The 22,085-nt window shown below is 40.1% G+C and overlaps 1 protein-coding gene across 4 annotated transcripts in view; it reads right to left on the bottom strand.

Annotated features, from left to right (window-relative positions):
* BMPR1B (bone morphogenetic protein receptor type 1B) overlaps nt 1-22,085 on the bottom strand; it is a 243,653-nt gene that overhangs the window by 13,735 nt on the left and 207,833 nt on the right. For all 4 annotated transcript variants that reach the window (XM_071555880.1, XM_071555883.1, XM_071555882.1 and 1 more), the window contains 5 exons: nt 19,573-19,729; nt 10,152-10,254; nt 9,104-9,206; nt 2,586-2,682; nt 1,671-1,809 (listed from right to left, as the gene is read on the bottom strand). In XM_071555880.1, the coding sequence (XP_071411981.1) occupies nt 1,671-1,809; nt 2,586-2,682; nt 9,104-9,206; nt 10,152-10,254; nt 19,573-19,729 (599 nt within the window). The remainder of the gene's footprint in view (nt 1-1,670; nt 1,810-2,585; nt 2,683-9,103; nt 9,207-10,151; nt 10,255-19,572; nt 19,730-22,085) is intronic.

Here is a 22,085-nt window from a genome sequence, read left to right as displayed (position 1 = left end):
CTCATTTTTCTTTTCTTTCATGCAAAATCACTACTTAAGGAGAAAGTTTTGGGGAAAAAAAAATATATGTGTGTTTTGTAGGCAAAGGGGGAAGTGGGCAAAGAGCGCCTTGAGAAAAACCACTTGGTCCAGAGGCTGCAAAGTTTCCAGGCTTGAGGGGTGAACTGACAGAAGACCAGATGGTTTCTGCTTCATAGAGCAGTGGCAGAGCTCTGAGAGCTACTGAGCAATGATCCAGTGGGATATGCCACAGAGGCCTTCACAGCAGTTAATTAGCAGAAGTTAGTTTTCCTGTCCACTCCAAGAGCAGACCTGGGGACACCAGTGAGATCACAGATCCCACCTTCAAATAGTTTACTGGGACAGAGGAAGACATAAAGAACAAGCCATCATAACCAGCATTGCTCCAGCTTTTTTGGCATCCTGGAGTGAAGTACTGAGCCTTGCACTGTTACAAGATGCCCCAGGGCACCTGCTACCCACATGGGCTGCTGGAATTACATCCTCTCAAGAGAACCAAATTCCTTGTATTTGCTCTAAATTGTTACATTTTTGCTGTCACTGTAACAGGAGCAACAAGTGCAGACCAACAACTTGATGTGGCAGGTGTTATAGAGAAAAAACAAAGCAAACAAAGGAAGAATACCTCACAATTAAATCAACTGGAAGCACTCGTTAGGAACAGTCCTAAATTGTACACAGGACCCCTCCCTTTTCATGGGTGCTAGAAGGACAGTAGTGTGTGATATGACAGCTTTCTTAAAGCCTAAAACAAACTCAGCTTTGCTTAATTTTTAAGGAAATATCAAACTTCACATTTAATTCCTTCTTTAGGGTGTGTAAAAAAGATGTCTGGGAAAAAAAACAGTACTTCAAGACTGGACAATGGTAATAGCATCCCTACAAACTAATAACTTTGGGAGACAAGAGGGATATCTCTGAAAAATTAAAATGAAATCTAATTCATTTTCTCAGAGGCAGTATTTTAAACAGGTAACTTGGCTGTTTGACCAGTCCTAAAAATGCAAAGATGATCCCCAGAAACGAAACCTCCTGGTGAACAGAACTGTGTTGCCACAGAAGGTTTTGCCTTTTCAGCAGGTTTAGTCATTCTGAAGTCTGTTCAGAAATAATCATAAACTCCATCCCTATGCCTATAATTTTGAGATTGCCACACTACAGGAAAAAAACATACCTCTTAACTTCTGAATGCAAAATGAAGCCTACAAATAAAAAGGTTCCACGTTTGATGAGTTACACTCCCTTTAGATAAAGACAACGTGTCAGTGTTTGAAACCCTATTGTGTGTTGCACATAGCAGGAAAACAAGATCAGTGGGCCAGATGCTGTTCTGTACACTGGGGTAAATCCTGATGTATTTTCATGAGCTCTCTTAGCCTCTACTTACCCTATGGTATGTAGAATAAGAAATGAGCTGAGGTAGAAAAATAACCCCAAGATTTTTTGGCTTAGACTATGTGGAAAAAAAGTCTCCTGCTTCTAAAGCAGCTGTTCTCCAGCTTAAATCCTTGTCATTTCTGGGAGAGTAAAAAAACCCAAAACGTAAAACAACAACTGAGGACATGTAAATATAATTTCTCGTATCTCTTCTCCCTCTACTGTTTTTTTTTGTCTTTGAAGCTTGTATTAAAATAGTATTGCTTCCTTACCAGAAGAGGGAGCCCGGAGCCACTCCCTGAGCTCTGGGACTGCTCAATCAAATCCTTCAGGGATTCTCCAGGGGGAATAAAGGTCTCATCCTGCTCCAGCCCAATGCTGTAGTGGTGCCTCGTCTCTTGGCGTTTGTATCTGATGTTTTACATGAAAACAAAATTAGTTTTCAATACAATGAACACATGTGCAATGAATAATGCACATCATCCTTCATATTTCCTTCATTTATAGACTAACAGCTTCCCCTGCTTCCCTCAGCAGTATGCTGGACTCACTGGCCAAAATTTTCTATTTTGTTTTTACTAAATGTTTTCAGCATCAAAACTCTAAGTATAGCACTCAAAGCCCATGCAATCTGGGGTAAGCAATCAAATGTTTTTCTTTCAGAAACTTAAATATGTTTATAACACAGACCAAATAAATAATCAGTTTTATTTTACTGTCTGTAGTGGACTTGTAAGAGCCAGAGAAGGCAAAGTCATGGAATCTGTCATTGTTTAAAAAATGTGACAAATTATTAAAACTATGTGTATTATCATACCATTCTAGACATATTTACTTACATTCCTGTATTGCCTCTTTTTTATGTTCTTCACCACATAAACACATTTAGAAGTCTTAGGTTTATTTACCCTATATAAAATTTGTCCTTTGGCCTTCTTAGACTCAGTAAAGAATAATCTGTGCTTCTACCTGAACAGCTTTTTAGGATGTTGGGCCAAGGATTCTATATGAAATACATCACACAGGTGTGACTAGTATGAATAACATACACCTTTTTTCTCACTGTAAAATTAGTTTCTCATCTCTTTTCCTTAAGATCCACTTCTAATTTTCTCAAATTCCTAAGTCTATAAAAAGATAAATGTTGGGAGGAACATTAATGAGCTGACAAAGTATTCCTTATTTACCTGAAGTAGCAGAATATGATGATAAGCACCAGAAGTATACTGCAAACAGTCACTGAGATCAGCAGGGCCTTATGGTGGATGTTTCCTTCAGTAAAGTCTGGGGTTGAAAACAAGAAAGGTGTCAAATTAGAAAAGGAGATGGTATGAAGTCAGTAGCAAAAGATATATCCTTAAAAAGTGCATTGAATACAACTTCACTTCCTTTCTTTTCTAATGAAGTCCTGTAAAAGATACCCTTGGATTCCCCTGGTATTTTGTGCACTTGCTTCTTGACCCTCACTGATCAGGGCAGAACTGGCACCTCCAAAAGCATATTTGATTTTTCAGCCCTCTGTCAGGTGAAACATTGCCCTGGTTTGTAATTCGCTGTTTGGGTCCGAATGAAAAATAAATCAAGATCTGTAACTCTGACTTAACCTCAGTGATCAACAAGGGCATGCAAAAAATATTGCCTCTATCTTAAAACAGTCAAATTAAGTAGCGTCATACTGAGTAGTTAATATTAAAACAAAACCAAACCAAAACAAAACAAACAATCAAAGGGAAAAAAAAACAAAACCAAAACCAAACAACATCACACCCCACTCTGCCCCCCCCCAGCAAAACTGCATTTATCCTAGAAAGAAAGACACAGCAGACCATTAAATCCCCAAGAAGGCAGACCACAAGACATCTTGAAAGTATATTTCCATTATTACAGAATATTCCATCTCTTGGATCCTATTTTTCTTCTCCATGTACTTTACAGCAGCTCTGTGTGCCAGCAAGTCCTTCCTATGCTTGAGAGCAAAACTATTGTTCCAGCAGCTATTCTCATATTCTCCTTCAAAGTATATTAATCTCCAAATTTGTATTCTCAGCTCAGGCAATCAAGTCTGACCTTCATGAATGCTTCTCTGCTGAAAAACAAAGAAACCTAGTACTATCCTTTTCTAACCTCCCCTACTACTCAAACTCCCAAATTATAGTATTTCAGCACGTAGATACACATACACCACCCTCCTGAAGTTGCTGTCTGGTATAACGCAAATGAGGACCATGTTTTCTGGAGTTCTTGCAGCCTTGCTGTCTTACATCCTTCTCTTTAATGCCCAACACATTACAGAATGCAAGAAATCTATCCTTATTGACTCCTCCTGGAACAATGTTATTATGTTTCAGATTTACAAGGGTAATGAGACCAGGAGAGTCCTAAGGGACTCTTAGTTTACTGTCAGACTCTCTGGATTTTAAAGATCCAGTTTCTCCTTCTTTTTTTGCTCCCAAACTATTTATTTCCTTCCCCTTTCCACTAGAAACACAGATTACCTACCACCGCACCTTTTGATCACACTGGTCATGTTTTAACCTGCCATTACCTGCTCCGGGAGCATTAACAATGTAAACATTCAAGACACGGCTGATGCCTTTGAAAGGAGACACTGACACAACGTCTATCAGAAAACCCTTGAGCCCATCATTCTCCCTGCCCCAGCAGGTTTAGCCCTGGCCTGCCCCTCCAAGTGGGCTATGAGTCAAACCCGAGAGCCCACTGGGGAATCCAGACCTCTCTTGTGAAGGTGATGACTGTTTGGCAGGGCTGAGGGCTCCCGGTTGTGCTTTGTAAGCAGCCTGTGTCAGCCCCCCTTTCCCTCTAAAGTGTGTGGTTTGTAGCATTTCATGCTGCAGCCCATCAGCTGAAGAGAGAATAAACAGGGCACAGAGATTATATAGTGGCATTTTACACCTGGATACCTATCCACAGCAAGACTTTTCCCACTTTACAGAATAAGACATGATGGAAGTTGGGCTTTTGTGCTTAACAGTAATGAAAGTTGACATCAGACACAGAGGGAGTAATTCAGATCTTTCTCATACTTGTGTGTGCTACATTCAAAGCCATGAAAATCTGTGCATTTATACAGACACAAAGTGTTGCACATGAACTTGTTCATGCTGCCTGTGCATGTACAAGTATGTACATTTGCAGAGGGATGACAAAGATGCTGAAATCTTGAATCAAAATCCTGTAATTTTTAGGGTTTAAGAGATCCAAACCTTGTGTTCAGTGTTTCCAATGGGCTTCTGCTGTTCAGAAAAGTAAATGCAGTTTAGTTTTCCCAGAAGCCAGAGGGCAATTTGGGAGTGTTGTTTAATTCTGACGAACTTCAGGCTCCAACACTACAAAATTCTTCTGGTATCCAAATGCAATTAAGTAAAGCGAATGCAAGGAAAGCATGGAAGACATAAAGAATTGTGTCCTGATCTTGCTGGGAGTGGCTGATGCAGAATGCAGCAGCATTGATGCTTATGCTCTTGCAGTGGGTGATGTCCCCCATGCCAGCAGTGTCAGCTGACACAGCTTTAGTAGTGGTCCACTACGCACAGCACAGGCGTGCAACTGGCTCTCACAGAAGGGGAGAATAAATTCCATATGTATTTATATTTATTGGGTTACTTATGATGAGAGGCCATACTGACAATAAGTGAGCTATTGTCTCACCTTTCAAACACTTCCTGCCCTTTTAAAGCATTTTGGCAGAATTTGATTTGCTCATTCACTTGAGGACTTCATAAACCTGCTGGCATGTGGACAACACAGGATTAAAAGCATGCCCCCTTCCTTACACCAGCAATATCTGTCTGTTCTGCTGCACTTGACCAGGCTGATGCTGCTGGAGATCAACTCTTTCTTCCTCCTCCAACCCACACTGCTCCCCACAGAGCTGCAGGACAAACCTCCCTTTCCTTGCACATTTTCTGGCACCTCCTTGACCAGGTAGAGGGCTGGGGCAGCCCAGCTGTGAGTGTGCTTAATGACTGGCTCATGGGCTCTACGATGATGGCTGTGGTGGGTCCCAGTTAGTGTCAGTTTAGGTGACGAAGATACACTGTCCTTTAAGAAGTCCAGCACTGTGATTTTTAGTGTTATGTTACTTGGTAACTGCAAGGTGCCAAGCAGCAGAGTTATGAGAATAAGCAGCAGCTTCCACGGAGGCAGCAGCAAGTGATTACCAGGATCATGGTGTGGGGAGTGCAAAGCAAACACACAGCAGGTTTGGGAAGCTTCTTCACATACCTTGGCTGGCTGACAATAGCAAAGCCCAGCAAAGGGCACGTTAACCATTTCACATAGTATGAAAATAGCAGTGGCGTGCTCGTGTCAGTGGTGGACTCCGTGATACCAAGTAGCTTTTCAGTTATTCTCCCGTGACTTCCCCCTCCTCCACCACTCATTTCCCTCACTGCCATCCATGGGATCATGCTGAAGAGTGAATTGAAAATGCCACCCAGCAGGTTCAAGGGAGAAGTCAGCATATCAAAGGGAGAGGTGGTTCTCCTCCCTCTCCAGGTCCCTCCAATTCACAATGTTACAGTTATCCAAGTAAAAACGGCAGTGAAATCCGAGGCGTGGAGACTGTGTGCACACATCAAACCCCATCGTTCCTCCAATCATTCCCTTGCCCATTCATCACTAGCTATACAGGCAGGGAGCCAGACACGGTGGCACCACCACTTCTGCTTATATAGGCTCTAAATCAGTAAAGACATATTTCTGCTTTTGACTGGTCTCAGCCTGTGCTTTTGCTGTGATTTCCAGGAATATCTTTTATTGTTTAAAACAGAGGTGTTATATCAGACCCAATTTTGATTTTCATTTCCTTAATAAGACAGATGCATATCTGGCACAAGGACTTGGTGGTTTCTCTAGGGTATTTTATCCCACTAGTTCTGTACTGAGATGAGCTCAAAATTTATGCTTAGCTGTTGTTTCTTCATCTTGCTTAACAAGACTTGCTTTGACCAGTGTTAATTCTTCTAGCTCTCACTTTTATGTATGTGGCCCTCCTTTCCTTTCGTGGGGGTTAGGGGGTGGGGGGAGTGGGAGGATGAGGTGTGGCATAAATCTCACTTTCCAGCACATGCCAGGTCTGGAAAAGCACTTTGAGAACACAAGTCACTTGTCTTTGTAGATGTTACCTTGCTGCATAGGTCAATTTGCAGTTCAGCAACCTCTGACCTGCAGCTGCATGCTCTCCCTATCTCTCCCATGAGATAGCACCTCGGACATGAGTTCAACAGAAGCCAAATTTCTTTTAATGCTAAGGAGCATACATATCTTTCACGGAATCCTGAAGGCCAGAAGGTTGTTCCTAGAAGCTTGCTTTTAAGTTCATCTCTCTTTCCTTGTACTTACAATTCTAACAGTACTAAGACAATCACAGCCTAATCTAAATGTTACCAGTAGATATAACGATCACAGTCATAGTACTGGGCACTGGCAGTAGCATGTATTTGTATTTTGTATACAGTATTTGTGCCTAGTTGCAGTGAGGATCTATAATGGCTTTCTTTTCTGAGGTTTCATATTAGGATACAGCAGCGACAAATTAAAACAGGCCTGGCACCAAGAATTACGTATTTACTTAAGGCTTAACAAAGGTGCTGACTTCAGCCCTGTTCAGCCACATTTAACGAAGCAGCTCCTTAATTGTACTTCTACAACACACTGTCAGGATAATGGTAGTGTGAGAGCTTGTTTCAAACAAAATCTTCAGAATATTTTGAGTGAGTGCATAACCTTTTGTTTGTCATGGCAAAAATTGACAACTTTGCAAAATAGAACAGCTAGAACCCTGTTCCAACTCTCTGAAATTTTTCTTTTAACAAATACTCTCTCTGCTGTTCAATGGGTCTGCCACCATGGTGCCCAAGTGATACTTTATTTACCCCATATACACAAAGAAGAAAGTCAATATCGATCCAAACAACTTCTGCCACTACCAAAAGTTTGTTTGATTGCTTTCTGTATAAGCAGTAGAGAGTTGTCAAATAACTAAAAATCTCAGTAAGGTAGATGTCTAGTGTTAGGCATTGGTTTAGTATTTTTAAGAAGTTTTAATGCAGAATAAACTCAGCATTAAGAAGAAATCATGGCAGTGTTTTCCAAACCGATATTTAATGAAAGACTAAGTAAGTGTGAACAAATATTGACTTCTTTTTGGTGCTTCTCTCTCAGTCCAAAGAACTTTGTAAAATGAAATAAACCAACAAAGTAGTACATAACTCTCCTGCTGAAGTCAGAATTTTATGAGGTTTTGCTGCCTTAATAGCTTTCTAGTAAACAGTGAAGTAGTTACATACGACTCTCCATAGGCTTGATTCTGCGGCCCATCTGTGCAGAATTTCATAGGCATGAAGGGAACAGTTTACATGAGTGAAGGCTTTCTCCAAGCATGTATTTGTGTAAGTATCTGCTGTTTGCTTAACTCAGAGTGCATCTGCACACTGATCTGGATTTTCAACACAGAACATCATGATTATAAATTCCACAAATTTGAGCTGATTCAATGCTGACCACCAATTCATGCCAATGCCAAGGATTTATCATAGACAAATCTTACTTACATAGGAATTCATTCATTCGTGGCTAGGCTTTGCAAACGAAAGTTTTTGGTAAGGGCTCTACCCACATGGGTGTGTTCTTCGAGCCTGTGCCATGGATCTTTCTGTTACTTTTTTTTTAGGTGAGGCACAGCATGTGCTAAACTGGCCCCAACCTTTACTCCTAAAGTCCACCTGCCACAGCTGAGTGAGCTTGGATTGTGACAGTGAAGTCCTCAGGACTAGAACCTACAACCCTCGGTATTCCCAGGAGGTCTCCCATCCAAGTACTAATTGGGCCTGACCCTGTTCAGCTTCCAAGATCTGACGGGACTGGGTGTCAGGGTGGCATGGCCATAGTGGAAATGTATTCTGCAACGTCCAGACAAAAATAGCTTTACCAGCTTTCAGGAAGTGGTGCCTAAACAAACAAAAATCCTAAAACCTTGCCCCAGCATCAACTAACACATGTCCATTTGCTATCAAATAACAAATTAAAAAAAAACAAATGCCCCCAAACCCCTAAACCAAACAGTGCATGAGATCTTACCCTACATTCTATTATCAGCTACATTTTGCAAGTAGAAAATGTACTTTAGTGACTTGATATTGGCCTAGTCTGGATTATCATGTCTTTTAAAGAAAAGCTTAGTGGGCTACAGTCAACTTGAACTGACTAATTAACCACTGCAGACCTGGTCCCAGATATGTGTGGAGTTATGAAGGACAGTAAAGCATGTTGCAGGGACTAGAGAGAGGATTCAGTTTGATTATCAGGCTAAAAACATACACAGCCAGAGGCATTCTCTGCCTTGACTAACATTGTGGGAGAGGATCATCCCAGGTCTTTGGGATGATCACTGATAGCTAGCAGGTCTGTGTTGGGATGGTATCGTGCAACTCTAAAGCATTTGCTGTTCACTGTATGTGCGCAATGGGAATAACCACAAGTATCAGCAATCACAATCCACGACATTGCTCCACACATGACTGCAAGAATACAGTGATACTGTTTAATGCCATCTGTCTCTCTAATCATAGGATTTTGGACAGAGGTGCTTCAGTTTTGACTTTGTTTCTTCCTAAGGCACAAAGAGCAACAGGAGGAAAAGATGAGTTTAGGATTGGATTTTGTACCCCTTACTTCCCCTTACCTCGATTCTTCAGAGGTGGCAGCGTAGGGTGAAGGTGTTTGTTACAGTAATCTTGGCCTGTGCAACATTCAATAGATCTTCTTTGGTGTGGAATAGGAGTGTCCTGAAACAATTTGATAGAAAGCAATTAATTACCTGTGTTGTAAACATATAGTTACTCTGCACTTGAGAGAAAGATGTGCTTACTAACTGGACTGCAATCTGCCACAGTTTTCTAGGAAGTGTGGAGTAACGATTTCTGCCACCCAGTGTATCCAACAATACTTCATCTGGAGAATTAACTTACTTACTTACTTCTGTTGGTGCCCCGATGGCTGCAGAAGGGACTGACCAACTCTAATGGTGCAAGTCAGAACGGTGAAAGTCACATACATCCATCAGTTAGACTTATATTGCAAAAATGAGTTAATGTGAGTATCCAAAACAGTTTAGTCAGACTAATACAGGATTGCTGTGTGGACTAATTTAACTGCTGATTTTGGTCTCATGGGAAGCTGGGTAAAATACCTTCCAAGGGCCTTAATGATTAGATCACTCCCATACCCACATAAAACCATTTAAGGTTAACATGAGGAAAGGCAAACATTTTAGAACCACCTTGCTCCATTGCCCATACCCCTTCAATTCCTGCAGATAGTTTTCCATCAGGTGATCACTGTACTTGAAGGGAATTTCTGGCATCAAAAATCCAAAATCAAAGTGCAACTGCATATGAGACAAAAAAGTTGCTGCAGTCCATCAAATGATATCCTAACTAGCTTTAGCTACCATAGAGACTTCAGGAGTTAGAGTGAATTTTTCTAAATCCAAACCTCCTCTGAGTGGGAATGTTACTAGTAACAGCAGTGCCAAAACCGTAAGTTATTGTTAGGAGCAGCTCATCATCTTTTGGGGATACACGTGCACTCCCCTCTGCAATCAATGCAGATCAACTATCTTCCACATGAACAGAAGTGAAAAATATGAACATAGTAATGTCTGTTGACTGCACTTTAATTGAAAGCTATCAAAAATTCAAGCAACACTCTGGAAGGAAATAGTTCCTTACCCGACACTGGAAGTCTGAGCCCTCTAATCCAAGACATCCCTTGGTGACTAAATGTCCACCAGACTCATCTTCCTCTATTATGGTGAAGCAGTAGCCATCAGTGCTGAGGATTGGAAAGAATGAGTCAGGAAAGAATGAATCAGGAAAATACACTGAAGTGAAAAGTATGCTGCTGAATAGTCTTAAACTTCACTCCCTGCAAGGCAAATATGCCATTAACAAATCAACATACTAAGGCTGCTGTGGACCAGCTCTTGCATGCACAGAGGAAGCTCTGTCTTGGAGTCAATGCACTTACCTTTCCAATGTCTCACAGCTATAAACCCCACTAACAAACATCTTAATTCTCTGCCTATGGTCATTAATGTGTTGAAACCTTGGAGACCTACATAAATGCCACCTTCAAGTTACAGAAGGTCTGACTTGTGTGTGGGAACAAGGCATGGATATTACATCATGGTAGAGACCTGCAGAAAGAAACATTTTTGAGATGCTAAATGCAAAATATTATTAAGAGTGATTTGTGATTCCCATTTTAACCATATTATGAACTGCAACACTCTTGTGTATGGGTTCTTGAGTTATCATCAACACCCTTCATAACTGTTTACTTGGGTTATAAGCCTAAAGTGATCCATAATGCTTCCGTTTACAAGAACATGCACCAGGGAGGACAAGTATACTAACAGATGACTAGATGGTGCTGATGTTAAATGTCTTTCTTGATGAAGGTCAAATGTCTGAATACTATGTAAAGAGGGGGAGGAGGGCATGGAAAGGGTGGCTGCATTTTATTGAGACTGCTGCACATTAATTTCTCAGTACTCTGAGGGAGATATGTAATGTGTAAGAAACAAAAATTGACTGCTTTTCAGGAAGAAGATCCAAAAATAAAGAAAAAACTCTTTAATACAAGACATTTAAGTCACACAGAAAGAAAATATTCTGTTATTTCCCCAGGAAAATAACACTGGTTATTATGTGCAATGAGTATTCTTCAGAAGAGAAACTAAGTTAAACCAAGGAAATACAAAGAAAAGAGGATTAACTTAAACACAGCAAAATTTCAGATAATTTGCTCCTTGCTTAAAAGAAAGCTCTAACAGAGCAAAAAGAGCAAAGGCAATGAAGATGTAGGAAACCAGAGGCACAGTTACACATTTAAGAGATAGACACAATTTGTAAGTATTAGCTACATGACAGAGAGATGCTGCATAGGATCATGTCAAACAATTGCTGTGGCATCTTTTTATATTAGTGGTGCAGGGTCTAGCCACAGTAAACTTATTACTCCAAATAATAATCTATCATGAGTTATGGACTTCTGCATTTGAAAAGTAACCAGTTGCATGTTACAAATTACTTTCTTGGAGAAGTGACCAATGAATTCTACTCTTCTTTGACATTGTGCATACAAGTAAGGCAAAGGAGACAGTAACCCTTCTGCGCAACCACCACCTTGATTTCATTGCTTAAGCTTAAAAGATAGGAACAATAGCATTGCCAAGAAAGACTGTAAAGAATCCATTAGAGCAGAGTATTATATTGTATTAGATTTTGTTTGCATGGTGCCTTCTATTCAAAGTAATGAGAAAGTTTAACCCAGGGGACAGAGCAACAAAACAATAAATTGCAATCAAATGAAAGACAAAAATGAACTCCACAGCTAACAGTCCTCAGCAAAATAAACCAAAACACTTGGTTCAGCAAAGAAAAGAAAGGGAAGAAAAATTCAAATTGTTTGCAAAAGGGAAAAAAGGAAACAGAAAAGTCAGCTGTTTTAATTCTATACTTCCGACTTGTCATGGGCCTCTGATTCTTAGCTCGTTTCTGAAAATTAAATTCAGACTCCTCATGTACTTTAGTCTCTCTGAATATTTCACTCCAAATTGAAAAAGAAAAACAAAATTATATTGGATAGAGCAAAACAAAGAAGTTATAATTCTCCAGCAATAAGGATAAATCATGCTCTTTACAGACAATCATAGACTAATGAAGGAAAAATGAGAGACAAGAACAGGAATGCTGAGCAGAATAAACATTGGTACTGCTTGTTTCTAACCCTAAGAAAAAAACCAAACCCAAAAGTTTTCACGTAATGTAAGGACTCGTTATCTTTTTGAAAATTTCTGAGGTATTGGGATGGGAAAGAAGTGACTCTCCCGAAAAGAAAGAAGTACCTCCTACCTGCTTCCCCCCTCCGGGCCCTGACCTGTTCTTCTGATTCACAGGATGCCAGATGGACCACCCACTGCAAGTAAAGGGCAGGACATAACCCCTGCTGTTTTATTGATTACCCTACCTCATACCTGCTTATGGTAGAAATGAAACTGTTCTTATTAATATAACAAGTCATATGACTCTGCATCTTCTCAAATTTTATATTTATTTTGGCGACTGCACAAATAGAAACATCTGCACATCACCTATACATACAAAGCAGCATGAAAAAAGTATTCTCTCCTTCCTAGTAGAGAACTATTATTTTCTTAAACTCTGCAATTTGAATTCTGTGCAATTTGATTCTGCGCAATTTGATTCTGCAAGTGGTGTGTAAAGATGAAACTCAACATGATGTTACTGAATACATCTGAATACACATCCACTAATTGCCTCCACTAAAGCATCATCCTATTACAGTATGGTGGAGAGGAGCGATTAAATACATTTTGGATGTGATCATTAGTAAGCATAGATTTGCTATGTCACATATTTGCCAAGAGTGAATTTTTCAGTCAAGTCAAATGCCAGGAAAATAGAGGGAGTTAATAAGTGGAAACACTGATAAACACTGAAATAGATGGTGGTGCTACAATTACAGATTACCACAAAGAAAGTGGTGATCTTAACTCAGACCTTTACTAAATGTCAGAAGAGAGGAACCAAGGCCAACAGCTTTGCATCTGCTCACACAGATGTCCTCACCAGCCAGCAGCCATTTCTCACAGAAGATGTGATTCCTCAGCTAAACTTGACTGCTGAAGATTTCCCATACGGCTCTGTGTGTGTGAGACACAGCCAGGGATGGCAATATATAACTGTGAAGAGCAACATCTTTCCATTGTTCAGTGCCTATCACAAACGGACAGGTTAAGTAACTCCATGGAAAGATCCCTTATCTTTAATTTTATTTGCAAATAGATCCATTTGAGTATTATTACTTTTGTCCACTCCCCCTCTTTATATTCCTGATTTTGGTATCAGAAAGAGCAAGCGCATCCTTTCATTTCCATCCAAAGCAATATGACATGTTTCTGCACTGTTTTTAAAATGATCCAAAAATGCTAGATTATATTATGTACAGAAACTGAGAATTCATATTCTTCTGTAAAGACTGTCTGAAATACTATAATTTAAAGATTGGCTGACACCCAAATAGCATGTAATTCATGTATTTTCTCCTTCACTTAAGGAAGACGATGAAGGCCAAATTTAGCAAAATGCTGTCTTTGGACACTACTCATAAAATAACGTCTTTGTAAAGGTGTTCAATACAGGGTCGTTTTTCAGAAAACACAATATAAGTAGCAGCTGTACATTAGGGAAGTAACATGAAATGAAGTGAGAACAGCATTACACAGTTGTTGAGATCGATGGACCTTCAGATGTTCCCACAACTGTGAAGGCAAGGAGAGACAGGTGTAATAAAGCAAAGAATGTGGCTCACACCAGGCCAAAGTTTCTGGCCACGCTACTCTCCAAGATGGTAATGCTCATCCTACTATGTACGCTCTGCTGTGTATCGTGCCTTCTGGCTCTCTCGGTGCTCAATGATGACTCTATACACACAGAGAGAAACGAGGGTACCCAACACATCCTAGCAGAGCTAGGATACTACTTATTGTATTTTCATAATATTATTTATAGGCCTATCATTCAATATGGTCTCTATTCTACCTGCCCATAGTATTCTTCCAGGACTGAGACATCACTAAATGTGTCTGGCCTTGTTTCATTAAATCACAAAGTATATCAAACACTTCTTCTTGGCATGTAGGGTCACATCACAAAAAAATAAGTCCTTATGCCACTCTGTGAGGTAGAGCCCTAGAAACTGTCCAGGCTTTGTGCAGAGTGTATGAGATATGACAGGTCTACAAACCTGACGGCACAACTTGGGGTATGGCAACAGCACAAAGCATGGGTACCTCTGCATTTTCACCAGGGCTCTCTCTAGCACCATTTGCTTATGTGCAAAATCCATCTCAGTAGATGTAAGAACTACCAAAAAGAAAACAGTCAAAATAAAATGACTCAACTCCATCTTTTCCTTTTCCCTCTTTTTTTTTAGTCCTTTCTTTTGTCTCAAAAATTTAAACACAGACCATATGTTTTCTTTTACTTGACCTTAGGATCACACTGCTGTTGTACTTTTATGATGTTCTTATACTTTAAAGCTAGGAGAGACTTAACACAGGTATTTGCTGTTAAGGATCTTTTGGTTGGTTTTGTGTAACTAAATTTAGTATGCAAGGGAAGTTTGAGGTATTCCAGCACTTTTGCACAGTAACACCAACGTGCTCTCACACACTAAAACACTATCTGAGAGTAATGCAGCAGGACTCAGTACAGGAAGGCTGTTTGCATTACTATCTAGCCTAAGGTATATATTAAATACTTAATGTGCAAGCAATACATGAAACAAAACTAAAATCAAGGCATTTCTGGGGCACACTTGAAAAGAGTGGGATGGGCACTTTGAGTTTCAGCCCAAAACACTGGGGTGAAGTCACCAGCTGAGCCACCAATGAGACATATGGCCCCAGCACGGGAGGCAAAAAAGGCTGGGGGTTGCAAGAATTTGCCTCTGTTGACCTTTGTTGTTTTTGGTCTTTTTTAACCATGAAAAACTTAAATACTTCCAGTACAGCCCTGTGTAAAGGACAGAATTAAAAAATACACATAAACATTAAAAAAATTGAAAGACTAACATGTAAGACCTCACCATAGCTCCTTTATCAGAAAATGTTCAACTTTTCCCTAAAAATTAAAGTTGCTTAAAATAAAAGCTGCCTGAACCCAGTGCTTTGGCCAGTGTCAAAGTCATCTTCCTTTTACATACTAAATTACAAAGAAAATTCATTCATATCATCTGGAGAAAGGAGAATGAAAATAACATCACTCAAGTGAATTATCACCTCTGGTAACACTGAAAAAGCAACTTAATTATTTTATTGCTTTACATAACCAAAACTACCTCAAGACACAGTTGGGCAGAAATACAATCCAGCAGGCAACACATAAGAACTTAAACTTTATCAGCCCAATCTTTAAAACTGTCAGCATTTATTTGTGCATGAAAATAGAGTGTGACAAGGCACCTAATCAGTCTCTGCCTTTACTGCAATCCCATTACAATCAAAGCCAATTAAATGTAACACCACATTTTAAAATATGCAATTAATTATGATTAGACAGAACTGTCCATGCATTCACTTTGTACACACAGAACTTGATATGGAACAGTAAAACAAGGTCCTGGTTGTGTTCAAAGCAGCTTTGACCTTCTTTACTGAAACCCTTTTATGAATCACACAGATGTTCAGAAAGAAGAATAAAGTTTCAACATGCCGCAGTTTAATACACCCTTTACAAGCAGAGGATTGTGAGCCTTCTCCAAAGATCTTAATTGTCAAGTTCCTGAGTGCACTAATGAACTTCAACTGCCCAGAAAGGCCCCAGCTGGGACCCCTTTTCCCCTTATACAGATGCCCTGCGCAGAGGCTTCATTTAAGCTGAGGTCTGAGCAGTGGTACAGCAATGTCTGTCTCCAGATCACTGAGCTGTGTGAAGGGCTGTTGAAGGAGCTGTCTCTGCCCGTTGTGTACCCTTGGGGAAATGGGGTCTTGGTGACTGAGGAAATGGTCAGCCTTAGCATCACCCTCAGCTCCTGGCTTGGCCTCCTTTTGCTACACCCTGACATTAACCCTCCCTTGATGAGCTGACCGTTTAATTGAACTTGTGCTCACAATCTGCACCACTTTTTAAAGCACACTCTGACTAGAGCCACTGCTTTTCTGTTGAGATAGAAAGCAATCTGCCTTTTAAGCTGCAGTATTATCCTTAGCTCCCTGAAGTATTATTGGACTTTAGCTGCAGAAGCATAAAGAAAGGCGAAATTCTGTATAAGAACACAGCAGGCTGTTAGAGGATTTGATACGGATGCGGATAAAAATTGACTTTTAAATTTCTAAAAATACAATTACGGAGAGGATTTTAAATGGCCACAAGATGTCCTCATTTTTATATAAACATTCAGACCACTGGTACTATGGGCAGGATCTATACTTTAATAGATGAATACTTGTGGTAACAGATAAAAATCTTCATGTGAGATGACAGACTGCTTTTTATGAGAAATTTTAAATGGTGTTTGCAGTAGGATTAGCTACTCCACTCTGAGAGTTTGAATTTAAACATAACTGGAAATGCTTTTCCATTGAACTTTCAGAGGTCCTTGCTCCTGGACTCACAAAAGGCTTCACTGCTTTGGTAAGAACCCTGATAGAGACGATGGCATTCCAGAGCCCAAGCCCTGGCTATGGCTGTACTCAGTGAACTTGCCTGGCTTTGCCAGGCCTTTGGGTGCACCACCATACACTGGCTCATCCCTGTCAGGCTGGCAGGCCTGAACTCTGCAGGTCCAAGCACTGCCCAAAGCTTAACAGACTAATAGAGCTGATGAGAAATTTGATTAATCTTTTTAAATATCAAATGCATAAGGCTTTTAGTGGCTACATCTGAGGCAAGCAGATAATTAATTCAGTAACTTTTAATCTGAAACTGTCAATTTATTCTTCACACAGACACTGGAATCAATACCGCTTGAACTTCAAAATGGGGAAACTTCCTTTATAGTGAAGTTCAGTGACAATTCCTGAGTGCTTTACAACTGTGCCAACAGTCATTCAGGGTAGGATAAAGTACGAAAGTTACTGCCTGAGTAGTAGGATGACCCCAAAGCACAGGGTAAGCAAATAATCCCTGCTAACCTGGTTGGTTGTTCTCAAATCTTTGTAACCTGGTCTCAAACCCGTCAGCTAACCAGACACCTAATAACTACTCTTTCCCAACAGCAGGCTTAGTACCACCTTCTTTCTGTAACATCCCATTTCATTTTTGATCTGTAATTCCAGCTTTGTAGTAGGGAGTTTAGGAGAGGAACGATTACAAACTAACATCTCAGAGGATGTAAGGAAAACATGAGATGTTGGGTCCTTCATACCTCACTGCAGCTCTCACACCAAGGCAGTGGGAGCCATAGCAATGATCACCATCATGAACAGGATTACTGCTGACAAGCCATGAATTCAGGGTATTTAATTTTTTTTGTTTGTTTTATATTACTCCAAACTCCTCAGCAATTTTTCACTTATGCTGTTGCTCACTGGGCAAAAGACAAGGTGGGTACTGCTCAGGTGATGCACAGAACAGGAATGAGGAGCTTATCTAATGCAAGTCTCCTGACTGTTGCCATATTCCTGGACAGAAAAGTGATTAATATTTGACGGGTAAAGTCGAGTTTCAATTATTATTTTGATGTCTAAACTGGAAAAAATAGTTTTGTAACTGAAGTAGAACATTCAAGCCTAATATCTTCAAATATTATGAAGACAAAACGGGTTACAATTTCATGTTTTATTACCACTTAACTGCCTGTACTTGGGCACTAACACCTAAAAAATAAAAGTTTGACATTTGACATCCAAAGAGAGCCCCTGAAGATAATTTCTTCAAAGTATTGCAGTGAGGGAAAATGCACAAATCTGTTTTTAATAGGACATTACTCACAGTTCCTGATAACATGAAAAATTAATGTCAATGACACCTACAAAGCAACATGCAACAGTGGGTCTCCCTAGCTGGGGTATAAACCTTGTTCAATTGGCTCCTTATCACTGATCCCTTTGTGCTTCCCAATTCATGGATTTAAAAGTCATCTGCAACTTCCCTGTTCCCACTTGTGTGAGGCAGCACGTATGAAAGCTGTGACTCCTGCTGGGCAGGAACAGGAAACAGCTGATTCACGCTGCAGGGGATCTGCAAATTGATACCACAGTGGGCTTTTACAGCTTTTAAACTGACTGTCATGTGAGAACAGTTAGATCTAACTCCTGGCAAGAGCACTGGTTTGTAGGAAGGACGCAGAAAGGAGAAAAGGTATTTACAGATGTCACCAAAACTTTGATACCCTTCAGTATGAACCTGCAGGCTGAGAAGAATTAAATCAGGCTACAAAGGAATGCTCAAAAATCCAACAAAGCTATCAACATCTTCAGCAACCTTAGGCTATTCCCATTTATCTTTTTAATACTCTGCCTTGAAGAGCTGACACAATGTTTAACTACCTCACCTCAAACAGCACCATATACCTAACTGGCATCTCCAGCTGGGCTCACATCTGTGCCCTGCCTCGATGTTTCTCTGATTCCCACAGCTCCACCCAGCTACAGCTGATAGTGCACATCTCCAGAATCATTCTGGCTCTGAATAGGCAGAAAAGTTTAAATTCCTCATATGGAAAGTGAAGAGCTCGGCCCAACTTTGTTGCAGCTAAGGCAAACTGTAACCTGCATCTCAAGCCAAGACAAAGGGTTTTGAACACTACCTTCATTCAACAGCAGTTATTGTATGTGTCCAGTAAGAGCTGCTTTTGGGTAGGGGAACAGCAGCTTGGTTCCACCACAGGTACCCTCAGTCACCTCTGCTTGCTGCAGCTGATGTCAGTGCAACAAAGCAGCTGACACTGCAATAAGACCAATGCTGAACCTTCAAGAAGCCTGTGCACATCTAGACATAGCTCTCCCCCAGGGAGGCAAAAGGACCCAAATGAGAGATCAGCAGTACTCTAAGCAAAAACCAAACAGAAGACTCTATCTAGTATAAGAAAATACTCAACCTCAACTGAAATACTTCACCTCAAGGTAAAGATTGTTTTCCTTTTAGCATGGAAAAAAAAGAAAAAAAAAAAAACAACCAAAAAACAAAGCCTTGAGGACCTACAGAAAATAGCCCAGCAATTGCAAAGACACAGAGAGACCAGAGTTCTTATAAATGATGTTCTGTTGAAAGTGATTATAAATTTATAAGCATGTACTGACATTTCCATATATCTCCATTAAGGCTTCTCTTGTTAACTGCATGCACATTTTATAAAAAAGTTCTGCCTTCAGAATATTTCATATGGACTATATTAATATATGTATTATCTAAAATGATAAATATCTATATACCCTAACATAAAAATACAAATACACAGTTGAAATCGAGGTAGAAACTACCTCTGATTTTTAGACACAATGTCTAACAAGTCATTTACATATTACCGCTTAAACAAAAAATGCAACACCAAACACAGGACTGCTGAGCTACCCCAAATAGGTTTACCCATATTTCATTGCCCAATATATAGCCCACAAACCTGCAGGTGCTGTTGACTGAGTCCTCAGGGCAGTGGTGGTGGCACTGACAGGAGAGCTTCTTCTGTGGAGGGGCAGGTGCCGTACTCTCATCATCTTTTCTGGTCTCCATGCTCAGCTTGCCAGAACTTCGCAAGGGCATGTTGTCTAGGAAATTTGCTATAAATATTAGAGGGGAAGAAAAAGAAACAGTTCTAGGCTGCATTGCAAGACTTGAAATGAAGGCTTTAATGTGTTTCTACTCATCAAAATCTGAGAAAGTTATTTGAGACAAGTGTTCACTACAGAGTGCCCCCGAAATGTTCACCATGTTTGCGGCTTACTGGACCTTAGTATTAGATCAAAGGTGCTGAAGTTCAAGTTCTGCTGCTGCCAAGAGATACATTGTGCTTTCAGTATTATATATTGCAGGGTACAGCTTTTCTTCTATTGCATTACACAAAGCAAATCCTTGGTTACACCTTTAAGCATTCTTTATCTCTACAACACTTGGCACAATTCTACTGAACCCCATAAAAATCAGGGGGATTTATGGCACTCCAGGCAGAACAGAACACTAGCATACAAATTAACAAAGATTTAAGAGAAAGTTATGTACTTTCAAGTTCAACAGCACTTTCTGTGACAGAATTGCATAAGCACTACTTGGAAAACAAAGAAAAGAGTTCATTACTGTAAAAAAGTCTATAAACAAAGACAAGAATGTGTTTTAGAATGAAAAATGCTGAAATATATGGAGGTGATTATATATAATAGAAGTATTACAGTACTGAATTTCTGTGGAGCTGGTGCAGTGCAGCTGGAGATGTTGGTGATAGTCTAGGAGATGTTTAAGCAACTTCCTCAAACCCCCAGCTCTACTCATAAATATCAGCTTTCAGTTCTTAGGAATGTTTTAAGCCTCAAAGACAAAAATGAGATTAGCATGAAAAGCTTCAACTGGCAGTTCCTCACTTTCTTTTTGGTTCTTTATAAGAAAACTTTAGGGTCATTTAAAAACAGCTGTCTCCAACAGAGTAGTTCAAGAGCAGGCTTGAAAGTCTTGATTTACTCTTAAGTCTCTAGAAGCAACTGGCATTAGATTTATTTTGACTGGCTCCTGAACTGCTGCTTTGACTCTAAAATCTTCCCCGAATCTCCATCATCAGAACTGATATATTGTGGAGCTGACAGCAAACGTGATCCTATTTAGCTCCCTACAGAGAGATGGAGAGGGCAAACAGGCAGAGGTGATGGGATCAAGTAGCTACACTACTGGCTTGGATGGCAAGAAGAGGCTGAAAGATTCTGAAGCAGTGAAAGGCTGGAGAAAGCTCAGGGCTGTTCAAGCAGTCTATGCCCTTAGGAGGACTAACAAAGTCCAGTCTGTGCTGCTGGGTGTGTGGGACCAGCCAGTGCCCTGAGCACAAGAGCACACATCATGCCTCCCAGCTACCCCTCCTCTCCTGTGCTGGGTCTTCTGAAAGCAAAGTTCTGCAAATAGATAGGCACTGGAACAACTGGCAGACAGGCCTTAATTTCCTCCAGAGTAACAAGAAATATGCAAGCTTAAGTCTAGCCAACTCAGAAAAAGCTGCAACTTGGGGAGAGTGAGGCTTTGCACATAAGAACACTGCATATAAGAAAAGTGTTAGGTTTTTGAACATCATAGCCCTTGCATTCCCTGCATATTCCTTGTACAAGAGGTGTACTAATAATATTAAGGGGATACACTTGAAAGAGAATCACTCACCATACCAGATTGATACACCTATGAAATACAAAACTCTTACAGCTTGACCTTTGTTCAGTACCTATGTATCCCACTGACACTGACTGGAGCTTTTATTAGCTCACCTCTTTTTAAAGCCAAACCAGAAAACCATTTGCAAAACATATGCAAACTATGGGCTTGTAACCCTTCTGCCCACCACTAAGATATAAACTGGATTGATGACAGGACTGGATGTCAAAGACCCAGATACTCCTTTTATTAACATTTGGCAAAATTAGAACTAAATGCATTAGTTCATTCAAGAGGCATTGTGTATCTGTATTGTTGTGAATCTTGTAGCTGTATCATAAGGTGTAGTAGATGATTAAGAAAAAAGTGCACTGTTTTCTGTTCCTAACAATATCATTATGATACCTTAAAATGCAGCCTGTATATAAGAATAAATATCAACAGATGTTTGCTCCCTGAATCACAGATTAGGGATTATGTAAATTCTCTTTCAATCAGCAGATTTTGTCTATATCACTTTGTTACCATTGAATGGGGGATGTTCAACTATTAATACTCCTGTCAAAGATTTTCAGACTTCTAGCTCATGAGGCAATTGTGACAAATAGTTTGCTCTGTGCATCATTTCCAGAGCTCTTTCTACAAGCTATCTGCAGTTTCAGCAGGGATCTTTCCCCAGCAAGGAGTGCAAAGACAAAAGCATTTTACACCTAGCACGAAACAAAGGAAAGGTTTAATTACACATTTGATGGTGTCTGAAGATGTTAAATTTAGGCAGCTGAATACCTTCTT

The sequence above is a fragment of the Pithys albifrons genome, chromosome 5, assembly GCF_047495875.1.
Source record: "Pithys albifrons albifrons isolate INPA30051 chromosome 5, PitAlb_v1, whole genome shotgun sequence".
Lineage (NCBI taxonomy): Eukaryota > Metazoa > Chordata > Aves > Passeriformes > Thamnophilidae > Pithys > Pithys albifrons.
The sequence above is the reverse complement of the archived record's forward strand: the minus strand, read 5'-3'. Positions and strand labels throughout refer to the sequence as shown.